The sequence below is a fragment of the Otolemur garnettii genome, unplaced genomic scaffold (assembly GCF_000181295.1).
Source record: "Otolemur garnettii isolate 467f Iridium unplaced genomic scaffold, OtoGar3 scaffold00025, whole genome shotgun sequence".
Lineage (NCBI taxonomy): Eukaryota > Metazoa > Chordata > Mammalia > Primates > Galagidae > Otolemur > Otolemur garnettii.
In genome coordinates, this window is record NW_003852420.1 from 11,665,792 (window position 1) to 11,678,037 (window position 12,246).

Genomic DNA, 12,246 nt, shown 5'->3' on the forward strand with positions numbered 1-12,246 from the left:
TGAGGCAGGAGTATTGCTTGAGCTCAGGAGTTCAAGACCAGCCTAAGCAAGAGCAAGACCCCCTTGCTCTATTTAAAAAAAAAAAAAGCAAAAGGAAAGATTGAGCCCTGAGGGATACTAAATAGCAGTGTGCAGTGCTCCAGGGTTAGAGTAAAACCACCCTGCCTTAAAGGAGATACGGTGACTCTGTCCCAAGGCCCACCACCCTTCCAACTGGTGACCCACATGTCCCCAGGCCACTTCCTAGCTTGAAACTTATGACCCCTCCTCTCTCGGTTGAGCTCCCCATGCCCTAGCTCCCCTCCCTTCTGTCATCTTCCTATTGTCCCAGAAGTGTTCATGGAGATGCTCTGGTATCAACACCAGCTGCTCAAAATCACCAGCATTCTCAGGAAGCTAGGGTTGTGTGGCTTGGGGCAGGGATTGGAGAAGGGGGAGGCTTGGAAAGGGAAGCAAGTTTGGTTTGTCACAATCTTAATTTTAGTCCTAAATCCTGGCTTCTTCGCTGAGTCTTCTTCATTAAGGTACCCCCTCTTCCTCCTCTGGACACTGAAAGCATCACTTCAGGGATAACCGAATCATGCTGGTCTTCAGTCATCCAGCCTACCTCCTGGGGACATCTCTGAACCCTGCGTAGCGCCCAGAAGAGTGGCATGCTCGGTGAATATGAGGTAAGAAGCTGCAGTGGAATAGGAGAGTATGGGGAGGGTGTAGGGGAGCTCATGGGGTTAAGGAAACCCTGGTCCATTGGGGCATTCAGAGCAAGAGAGACCAGGGGCCCAGGGGCCCAGGGCATGGTCTCATGCTCTCTGTGCATCAGGTTTTCCCCCGATGGGAACCAAGGCCACAGGTCACACCTAACGGGTGGCGCCTGCGGCTCAAGGAGTAAGGTGCCAGTCCCATATGCCAGAGGTGGTGGGTTCAAACCCAGCCCTGGCCAAAAAAAAAAAAGTCACACCTAACCTTAATTCCCACAGACTGAAGGAAGCAGGGTCTTAGCCTCTTTCTTACATTCAGTTTGAAAGACAGGCAGAAAGAATTTAGACCAGCAAGTGTGAATCTTTCCACTGAGGCCAGAATGGCCTGTCCCTGTGAGAACATGGCTGGTCTGCTAAGATTGCCAGCCTGGAGTGAGGGCAGGAGCAGTCCCAGGACAGCAGCAGTACAGGGCAGGGCGTCCTCACTGGGGGCCTGTGGAACATTTCTGGTGGTGTGGCTTGGCCACACAGACTGATGTCCCTGTAGGTCTTCAAGGTCATAGGATAATTTGTGGAACCCTAAGGTAGGTAAGGTCTAGACCCAATGACAGTGACAGTGGTGGTGGAAGGCCTGGCATGGCTGGTGGCCTTGGCTACAGACTTATCATTGATGTACCTCTCAACTGGATATGGTGGGTCTACCCTGGGTGCCCAAAAGGCAAATGACTCATGGCAAGCACCAAATAGGCTAACACCTGCATCCTGACCCCCTGGGAGGCTCATTCTGCTAATACCAAGAAATCCCCACCCTCCTTATTAAGAAATCCCCACCCTCCTTATTAACAGGCAGCGCATGAAAATGGGCATAAACTGAGTTTTTTCCCAACTGAATAATTTTAAAACAACACTAGTAGCCGCTGATTAAAGACCTCCTAATAACCAGTGTTTAGGATCTCACTCGTACCTCACTGGGCCTCATTTCGGTGCAGACAGGCTCAGCCCCACACTGCCTAAGGCCAGAAAAAGCAGGGAATGTAAGTATCCCGGGATCAGCCCACAACCACTGACTCCAGGGAGTGTGAAGACAAACACCCACACTCCCCTCCCCCAGAGCACTAGCTGCCACCTACGTTCTGATGAACTTGATAAGGCACCTGCATGGGATGCCCTCCTGCTTCCTGGCATCACCTCCCACATAAACCACCTGCACCAAGCCTTATCATAGCACCGCCATCCAAAGGAGGCACATACTGAGACAGAGGTGAGATGGAGGACAAGGGATGGAATAGGCTCTTAGGGAGACACGTGACCATAGGGCTCAGACGCCCAGCTTGGGGCCCATCTAGAGGTGCTCTCTTGCAGGAGCAGAATGCATTCATCAAATTCACAGAAAGAGAAGGTGAGATCATACATCCAGTGCTTTTAATTCAAAATGAGAAAGACAATGTCATCAGACCAGATCTCTTGCATTCATCTGATGGTACCTTCTCTCCCTGCAGACGAGGGGAGGCTGTGATGATCTTATCTGAGGCCTGCTGGGTGGGCATGCGCTTGGCACAAAAGGAGCTACAGAATCCTTCTGCTGAATGACTCACACATTTCTGACCCGTGGTGGGGCTGGACACCAATCAGGCCCTTGCTGACAAAATCCTTGATGATATTGCCTAAGTGGACACAAAAGCAGGGGCTGGGGCCTGCCAAGGTGCATGCAGAGTTCCGAGACCTCTTCCGTGTTGCAAAGACTGAGTTTGGAAGGAGACAGTGGGCTAAGTTCTTGGCAGCCCCTCCTGACAGCTCCACAGGAGCAGCAGTTGGGGCTGGATTAAGGCCAGGCATGGCTGACACAACATAGCCATCTGAAAGTCACATGGTGGCTCTAGGCTCAGGATGTTCTGTGCTTCCACAAACCTGAGGACAGACACAGCACCTCCTATACCCTCTGCACAGCTCACTCGTCCCAGGTGTGGCAGCACATCAGAGCTGGAAGCAGACCGGGCAGGAGGCAGCTGCCACCCTTCACCTGGCTGTGTCCAGCCTCTGCCCTTCCACTTTGCCCTCTCAGGAAGCCCCATCCCAACATGGAATCAGCGGGGCCAAGCAGCACTGAATTCCTTCTCCAGGGCCTGGACGAACTGCTCATTGAGGAAGAGCAGCTGACCATGGGGCAGGAAACGAGTGAGGATGCCCTCGATGCGATCAGCCCGCAGCAAGAGGTTGGCACCAGGGGCCAGCAGCCGGAGGTGGTCAAGGAGGAGGCGAGCCAACAGCCGGAGCGTGCCCTCAGCCAGCAACAGGTTCTCGTGGGCGTCCAGCACCAGGGCGAAGCCTAATGAAAGCACACCCAGCCACACCACTGTCCGAGGCTCCTGGAAGGGGTCCCCTGCAGCTAGGCGGAAGGCCCCACGTGGGGCCTCATGCAGGGGCACTGGCTCATCTGAGGATTGGGGCTGGTCCATGGGGGGCCTGCCAGACGCCTGCTGCTGCAGCTGGCACATTGACTCCACCTGCCTGGAGACAATGGGCAAGTCAGGCTGATGAGTGACAGGCTGGTGTGGCCATCCTGGCAGCACACACACAGATACTTGTCATCCTCACGAACACCCCAGTGCTGGGAGCTACCATTTTCTCCACGTCTCAGGTGAGAAAACTGAAGCTGAGAGAGACTAAGGTAATTTACCCAGGGGTGCCCAGCCAGGAAGTATGAATCTAGATAGAAAACAAAGCAACAGCCTCCAGACCCTGAACCAGTTCACTCCACGTGGCCAAGAGAAGGCAGGTTTTGAACCCAGCTTTATGGACTAGTACCCCCATCCTGTTCCACAGAGGCTTCCTCACCACCAAGGAGAATAAATGGCATTGCCCAACCTGGGCTGTTCTACCCTCTTCATCTTCTGCCCATCCCGCAACCCTCTCCAAGGAAAACAGATACTCCACTTGATTATTAAGGCTTCTGAAAGCTCCCTTTGATTCTTCCTGAGCCACCCTCCAGTTTGGGCTATGCACAGGTTTTTTTTTTTTTTTTGAGAAAGAATCTCATTCTGTCACCCTGGATAGAGTGCCATGGTGTCACAGCTCACAATAACCTCAAACTCTAGCCAGGTGTTGTGGTGGGAGCCTGTAGTCCCAGCTACTTGGGAGGCTGAGGCAAGAGAATCACTTAAGCCCAAGAGTTTGAGGTTGCTGTGAGCTGTGATACCACCGCACTCTACCAAGGGTGACATAGTGAGACTCTGTCTCCAAAAAAAACCCAAACAAGCAATAACCTCAAACTCTTGGGGTCAAGTGATCCTCTTGTCTCAGTCTACCCAAGCAGCTGGGACGATAGGCACCCGCCACAGTGCCCAGCTAGGTTCTCTATTTTTAATAGAGACAGGGTCTCACTCATGCTCAAGCTGGTCTTGAACTCAAGCAATCCACCCACATTGGCCTCCTATTACATCCATGAGCCAGCACGCTGGCCCACAGGCTGGTATTAAAGGCATTTGTTTGGTTTTCTGTGCTATAGGGAGAGGAGGGACAAGAAAAACAAGGGGGCAGGAGGAGCTAGGCTGATGCCATAGCACTCTAGCCTGGGCAGAGGAAGGAGGAGAGGGTAAGAAGGGGAAAAGGAGAGTGGGGATGAGAAGCATGAGAGGGAAGAGGAAGAGGAAGAAGAGGAAAGGGAAGAGGAAGGGAAGGAAAAAGAGGAGGAAGAACAAGGGGGGGAGGAGGAGGAAGGGGAGGATGGGAGAAGGAAGAGGAAGAAGGGGAGAAGACAAAGAAGAGGAAGAGGAAGAGGAGGAGAAGAAGAGAAGGAAGAGGAAGGGAAGACAAGACTGCCCAGCACAGTAATCCTTCACATAGAATGCAAAGGGCCTGAGAGACTGTAGCACCTGCCAGTTCTGTCTGGTTCTGGGAATGGATGGTCCTAGGCTAGCTACTCTAGTCTGCAACAGTGTTGTCCAAACTGTGCTCTGGATCCCAGGCTTTCTGGAGGCCCTGAGTATAGAGTTCCCATATACCACATTCTCGCTCTTCCTTAAAGATTAATAAAGTCTACAGGGATACTAAAGGCCCTGAGAGATCCTGCACTGCAAAGTATGTTTAGTCTGTACTGGGTTTGCCTGCCTACACTCACTTCTCAGTCCTGCCACTTTCTAGCTGTATAACCTTGGGCAAGTTAAGTTCCTTAAACATTCCATACTTCAGTTTACCCATCTGTAAGGGGGAGATGATAACTGTACCTACCTCAAAAAACTGTTATGAGAATTAAATGAGGCAATATGCATAAAATGCTCAGAACTTAAATACTTAGCACATAGTTACAGATTCAATAAATGCTATCCATAATAATAAAAGCATTATTCTTTTAATCCTTTCTCATATAACACTTTTTAACAACTACAGAAGCCTCTTTAAAACTTTCCCTCTGCTTCTTAGTCCTCTTGTACCCTCTAAAATACCTAAGGTTGGGCTGTGTAATTACCTGGCCACGGCCAAAATCTGCTCCTTGCGGAGAAGCCTGTCCCTCTCAGCACCATGTGGCCGTGGGTCATCAGGTGACTTCTCCGTGCCAAAGATGCAGGAATACAGCACTCTGCAGAAGCCCGAGTCCTCAGCATGGGGGGCCCTCAAGGTGTGGATGAGGAAAGCATGGACCATGGCTCGTGCTATGAGAATTCAGAGACCTTGGTGAGGTTAAGAATGAAAACCCAGCACGGGAAGTACCCACAGAAGGGCCTGGCCTAATAGGGCCAGAGAATGTGTCCAGAGGCCAGTGTGGCTGGACACTGAGATCCTCCTCACCCATCCAAGATATACCCCAGCCTCTGAATAACAGCATCAGATCAGCATCATTAACAGTCTAGTTAACAACCTTAAACCTTGTTCCACAAAACAACAGGCCAGGAACCTTTAGAAGTGTCAAGATCATGAGTCATGAAAAATCTGAGGAGCTCTGGACTGAAGGAGACTAAAGAGACCTGACAGCTGAATAGGAACCAAAAAAAAGGTAGTTTCCACAAAGAGCATTATTAGGACAACTGGGAACATTTAAATATGGACTATGGGCTAGATAAGAATCTTTTTTTGTTTTTTTTGAGACAGAGTCTCACTTTGTCGCCCTTGGTAGTGCATCATAGCTTACAGCAACCTCAAACTCTTGGACTTTTATTCTCTTGCCTCACCCTCCCAAGTAGCTGGGACTACAGGTGCCCGTCAGGCTAGTTTTTAGAGACAAGGTCTCGCTCTTGCTCAGGCTGGTCTCCAACTGGTGAGCTCAAGCAATCCACCTGCCTCGGCCTCCCAGTGCTGGGATTAACAGGCGTGAGCCACCGAGCCCGGCCTAGAACAAGAATCTTGATCAATGTTACCTGGTGTTGAATGTAGGAGGATGTCCTTGTTTGTAGAAAATACACATGGAAGAACCTCTAATACAGAGGTAAAGGGGTATTTCTGCAACTAATTCACATGATCCAAGGGAAAAAAGTATAAATAGAGAAAACGAGAGACCAAAAGGGGCAAACACTGTAAATCTTATAAAAGGGTATACATGAGTTGTTTCAAATTATTTCAAAATAAAGACTAAATAATAAATAATGGCAGCCGGCTGGCTCAGCGGGCGGCCTGGGGGAGAAAAGCAGCGGGTACTGTCACCAGAACAGGTACAATGATCAAACAAGAGTCGCGAAGGGGTTCCCAGAACTAGAGCCGGGCGCCCTGGCGCCGACCTCCAGCGACCCTCCAGCCGTAAAACAGCGCGTCATCAGTACTCGCCACCGCGACCCCCCACCACGGAGACTTGGTGGTGGCCAGACCGCTTACGTCACTGCCTCCCGCAATCCCCGCGGCCCAATGCACTTCGGGGGTTGTAGTTCCTTACTCCAGTCAGTCAGGCCTAAAGGGACACCCGCCCTGTGTGTCCTGCCCCTGCAGCTGCAAGGCGCTGTCGTCGAGGAGTCGCACTCAACCTTTCTTCCTCGTTAGCAGACTGCCAACAAGAACCCCCGAACGCTGGAGAGCAATGGCGGCTGCGCGGCCCGAGAGCGCCTACGCACACCGGTCCCGGGCGCGCGCACGAGCCGACGCGGCCGGGGTGGGCGGAGCGCTCGCTCCGGGTGCGGTTCCTCGGGTGTCGGGCGCAGAAAGTGTCTTAGGACCTCGGGACGAAGCCCTTCCGGCTCCGAGCTGCGGGCAGAGGCCACGCCGGTCACTCCCGGTCCGGGCATGCAGAGCACCCGCTCAAAGCCCTGGACTAGCCGACTCCCGGGCCCCGGGCCCCATACCCCAGTAGCCGCCAGGGGGCGCAGCGGCCCGACGGTGACCCGGCGCGTGGTTATTCCGGAAGAGGCCGGCTGCGGAGTTGTAGCCCAAGTGCGGGATTTGGCCCCCCTGTGTCCCATGCCAGCCTCGTGAGGCGCATGGGCGGTTGGTGGGGCAAGGTTTGGGCCGAGCTGCTGCGCTGGGGCCGGGCAGTTGCAGGGCTGAGTTTTCAGACTGGCTAGTATGCATGAAAATTACAGGGTCACCTGTAGATTCCTAGGCTTTACCCATGGATATCCTGACTTTGGAGGGAAATATGCGTATTTAGGCAGTTTTGCGCTGATTCTGGGTTGTGGGCTACCACAGCGAATTAAGGCTGGGGCTCGGTTCGGCGTAGAATGATTCAAAACTATAGTACCGACCCCATCGCTAGCTATGTGTCCCTGACAGGTCAGTCAACTTTGTTGGACTCTAGTGAACCCCTTTTTAATATCACCAGCGGGAACGCTTAGTAGGTTAACTTGGTTTTTTTTTTTTCCACACTCCCACTTTCAATAAGCTCCTTCCTTGACTTCCCTTTGGGGGAGGTCGTCAGAGGGGCAGTGAAGAGGTTTATACTTTAAAGCAGGCATCCTCAAACTACTGCCCGCCCGTGGCCACATGCAGCCCGCCTAGGACATTTATCCGGCCCGCTGGGTGTTTTTGCCGCCGCTGCCTGTACTGCTTAACAGCCAACTCGTCCCAGGGCCCCGCAGTCCGTCCCTCCAACCGTCTGAGGGACAGTGAACTGGCCCCCTGTTTAAAAAGTTTGAGGATCCCTGCTTTAAAGTGTTGAAAGGGGCATTGCCAGGCACCAGCTCCAGAGCCTTACAGTGGTGTAAGATCACCAACTTGGAATTGTTTGTAATCCCTCAAGGTCTGCCAGAGCACTGCCTGCTCCTTCCCCTCCAAACAAAAGCACACATCCTTTATCTTGGCATCCAAATGGCTGTTCCTCAGCCTAGAATCCCCTTTCCTCCCCCCTTTTTTGCCCTTCCACTGTGCTAGATCAAAACAGGAGGAAGCCTTACTGCTCAGGCTGCCCCTTGGCATTTAGCTGCTCTCTTTGCACTTCTGTGAGGGTCTGACTGTTAGAAAATTGCTTCAAATTGCCCAAAAGCCCCTTTCTGCCCTTAAAAGTTACAACTCCCTAGCACAGGGAGTGACCTGCTTACCTTATCACCCTGTTACAATTTCCTGCTGCCCACCCCTAATGGCTCTTTCCACTAGAGGAATAACTCCTTATTGGTTATCCCACCAGCCCGTCACCATTCTAAATCTCTCTCTCTCTCTTCTGCCTTCCTTCTCATAAATATACTTGTAGTGGGTGGGGTGGGCCCAGAGACACTGTGTGGGGGGGCCTCACCTAGGGAGTGATACTGGCCCCGTTCCCAGTCACTATCAATCAGACAGGACTTGTGTCTGCCAGCTGATTAGAACAGAGAGCTGGCAAAGGGTTCTGTTTACTGGGGGCCACCCAGCATCTGGAACATGGTATTCTGGTTCTTGTCCACTCCTCAGTGAGTCCACACAAGGTTCCTGACCACTAGAGGGCTGGCCTCTTGTGAGGTGCTTGGAGGAGAAAGCAGTGAGAGGCTGGCCTGAGCCACTACTACAGAGGATGGTAGTGGACCCAGATAGAGTTGGTACCATGGAGGGTTTCCTCAGCCTTGTGTGGAGTAGGGATTTAGGGCAGGCAGCAGAGTGGAGGCCTCTCCTGAAGCTGCTTGTAGGTGTGTCTTGTGAGATCCCTTCTGGGTCCAGCCTTCACTTGAGAGTCCTTGTGTGTTGGGTGCTATGGGAACATCCATCAATGCCAGATCTGACATCATCTAAAATAGCCAATCCAGCAATGCCCGATGATCATGCTGCTCCGTGACCCAGAGGTGCCACTCCTGATGATACCTGAGTGAAATGGGGGCTGTTACTCACCAAGAGGCATGTATAGAACATTCTTCACAGTATAGTCTTCTTCTTCTTTTTGGTGACAGAGTCTCACTTTGTTGCCCTTGGTAGAGTGGATCTTGCCTCAGGCTCCCAAGTAGGGCTACAGGTGCCTGCCACAACGCCTATTTTTAGAAACAGGGTCTTGCTCTTGATCAGGTTGGTCTGGAAGCCATGAGCTCAGGCAATTCACCCACCTCAGCCTCCCAGAGTGCTAAGATTGCAGGCATGAGCCACAGTCTGTGTCCAGCCTTCACAGTACATTCTTAATTGTCTGAAACTGGGAACTACCCGAACACCTGTTGGCTATGGAGTGGATAAATAGTGTATTCATAGGTGGGGGATACTATATGACAATGAAGAGAACAACCACTGATACCACAAAACATGAATCAATCTTATGGACATTGTTATGTCATCATAACATCATTGTTATGATGTTGTTATGTTAACATCATAACAACAATCTTATGATGTCAAGTGAAAGAAACCTGTTGTAAAAGTGTTCATGCCAGGTGACTGCATTAACAGTAAAGGTCCGAGTCTAGGCAAGACCTGTTGCCTGATTATAAGTCAGAATGTTGGTCATGACTGGAGAGGCATGAGGGAATTTTGGGGACATTGATATTCTAGTGGTGATTACATGGATGTGTTCTCATTGCAAAAATATTGACCAAGTTGGACACTTAAGATATGTATATACTTTTCTGTGTGTTTAATTAAACAAAAGCTTTAATAAAAATGGAAACCCCAGCCAGTTCAGGGCGGCAGGTCCACTTCCCTCTCCTAAATTCGTCATTTTCATTTGACATTGTAGTCCTTCCATGGCTGCTACAATTACGTAAAATTACTTCTTTGAAGTCTGCTTTTTTTCCTTAGAGTCTCACTCTGTCACCCTGGGTAGAGTGCCCTAGCATCATACTTAACAGCAACCTCAAACGCCTGGGCTTAAACAATCCTCTTGCCTCAGCCTCCTCAGTTGCTGGGACTACACCATTACGCCCAGTTAATTTTTCTACTTTTAGTAGAAACAGGGTCTTACTCTTGTTCAGGCTGGACTCCCAACTCCTGAGTTCAAGCAATCAAGCCACCTTGGCCTCTCAGAATGCTAAGATTGCAGGTGTGAGCCAACATGCCCAACCTGAAGTCTGCTTTTAAACTGTGAGGTAAGAATGTGATAGAGTCCTTCCCCTGCACTAGAAGGATATAAGCCTTGAATTAGGACATGGTTAAGATTTTTAGCACAGCCTCTCATCTGACAGATGATTAAGTGGGCTCAGGTGCTCCCTGATGTGGCCAGTGTTAGCACAGTGCCAAGTGGAAGGTGTCTGGGGCTTGAGCTCTGCTACTGACAGCAGCCAGCTAGAGGTAAGAGAGATTGGGGGAGAACTTGAACTCAAGATTGCAAAGAATGCACATGGCCTGAAAGGAAGAGAGAATGCACAATTTTTTGATGTGCTCAGCATTTTCTGTTTCTGCTGGGCAAGTTTTCTGGGTGCTTAGTCTCCAGCAGCCTCTTTGCAGGCAAGTACAGTGCCAAGGCAGGAGGGAGTCAACAGAGAACACCAAGAGATTCAGGAGTGGAAGGACCCTGGAGGAGCAATCTGAGAAGACCGTATGGAGTAGGTAGCATCTGAACTGGGCTTTCTGGGGAGGCAGGGAGTTCAGCTGCCAGGAAGGGCATTATGGACATGAGGACTAGATTACAGCAAATGCAGAGGGTGGGAAGAAACCAGCCTTCCTGGACTCAGGGTCCTATGATCTTCCTCCTTTATTTACAGCAGTGACCCAACCTTTTTGGCAATAAATGTTGGCAATGGCTGGGCGCGGTGGATCATGCCTTATAATCCTAGTACTCTAGGAGGCCAAGGCAGATGGATTGCCTGAGCGCACAGGTTCGAGACCAGCCTGAGCAAGAGTGAGACCCTCCCTCTAAAAATAGCTGGGTGTTGTGGCAGGCACCTGTAATCCTAGCTACTTGGGAGGCTGAGGCAAGAGAATCACTTGAGCCCAAGAGTTTGAGGTTGCTGTGAGCTATACTCTACTGAGAGCAACAAAGTGAGACTCCGTCTCAAAATATATATATATGTATGTGTGTGTGTGTGTGTGTGTGTGTATATGACCATTAATCCAGAGGCAGACAGGGGAATGTACCAGGAAGGGATACCTGATCAGCACCAGAAAGATAGGTGGGGCTTTCTGGGTCTAGTGGTAGCTCAGGGGCAGTAGGGACAGGTTGTACATCCTGAAGTTACCAGAACTGCCCTGAAGATAGAACAGAGGAATCCAAGTGTGTTGGGTTGATGTGTGAGCATGTGCACATGTGCAAAGCTTTTATAAGCATTAGCCAGCCCAGAGCTTGTGGCAGGGCTGGGCACACAATAGGTGCAGATGTTAGAGAAGGTGAGACGGAGTTAAATAAAATTAAATAAAGCACTACCAAAAAACCTCTAGAGGAGCTTGAAGGAGACAGGTGTCTGGATTTGTGACACAGCCCACCTGCCTCAATGGGGCTGCATCTCCTTGGTGCTTCCCCTTTCTGACTATGGACAGAGACCACCACCACATGCCCCAGCCCAGCTCTTCTCCGTAGTCCTCCAAGTTGGGGGTTGACTGCACCCTCACTCCGGCCCCTCCACTGCTCTGCAGCTTGCCTTTCAGACCCCTTTGGTGTCCACCACTGGATGTGTGCATGCAGTGACTGATAATGACTCAATTTGGAAAGTGAGTTCCATTCCCCACCAACCCAAGCCAGGTCCTAGATCTCTGATGGGCAGTCAAGCCTGGTAAGTTCTGCTGCTTCTCCTGGATACTAGTACCCACTCTTGACTTCCCTCCAGATAGGGGCCCCCCTCTCCCCAGACAGTCCCACTGATTTTTTTGTTTTTTTTTAAGAGACATCACAGCTCACAGCAACCTCCAGCTCAGCTATACCTGGCTATGTCCCACTGATTTTTTTTTTTTTTTTTTTAGACAGAGTCTTACTTTCTCGCCCTCAGTAGAGAGCTGTGGCAGCATCATACTGCTCACAGCAACTTCCAGCTCTTGGGTTTAGGTAATTCACTTGCTTCAGCCTCCCGAGTAGCTGGGACTACAGGCACCCGCTGCAACGCCTGGCTTTTTTTTTTGTTGTGGTTTGGCCAGGGCTGGGTTTGAACCCGCCACCCTTGCATATGGGGCCAGCGCCCTACCCACTGGGCCACAGGCACTGCCCTGCCCCACTTATTTATTTATTTATTTTTTGAGACAGAGCCTCAAGCTATCCCCCTGGGTAGAGTGCTGTGACATCACAGCTCACAGCAACCTCCAACTCCTGGGCTCAAGC

At 51.0% G+C, this 12,246-nt stretch overlaps 1 protein-coding gene across 1 annotated transcript; it reads right to left on the reverse strand.

Moving 5' to 3' along the window:
• Positions 1-2,098: 2,098 nt before the first annotated feature.
• On the reverse strand, positions 2,099-6,719 carry AP5S1 (adaptor related protein complex 5 sigma 1 subunit). The gene is made up of 3 exons (XM_003788042.3): positions 6,559-6,719; positions 5,164-5,347; positions 2,099-3,206 (listed from the first exon to the last, which is right to left on the reverse strand). The coding sequence occupies exons 2-3, from the start codon at positions 5,337-5,339 to the stop codon at positions 2,783-2,785; spliced, it is 600 nt and encodes a 199-aa protein (XP_003788090.1). The 5' UTR covers positions 5,340-5,347; positions 6,559-6,719; the 3' UTR covers positions 2,099-2,782.
• Between the last annotated feature and the right edge of the window lie 5,527 nt (positions 6,720-12,246).

Bases quoted from the DNA above. Each gene is read 5' to 3' on its own strand.
- AP5S1 (XM_003788042.3), bottom strand. From the start codon at position 5,339: ATGGTCCATGCTTTCCTCATCCACACCTTGAGGGCCCCCCATGCTGAG. The intron at 3,207-5,163 runs GTAATTACACAG...CATTGTCTCCAG, and splicing joins CAGATTTTGGCCGTGGCCAG to GCAGGTGGAGTCAATGTGCC.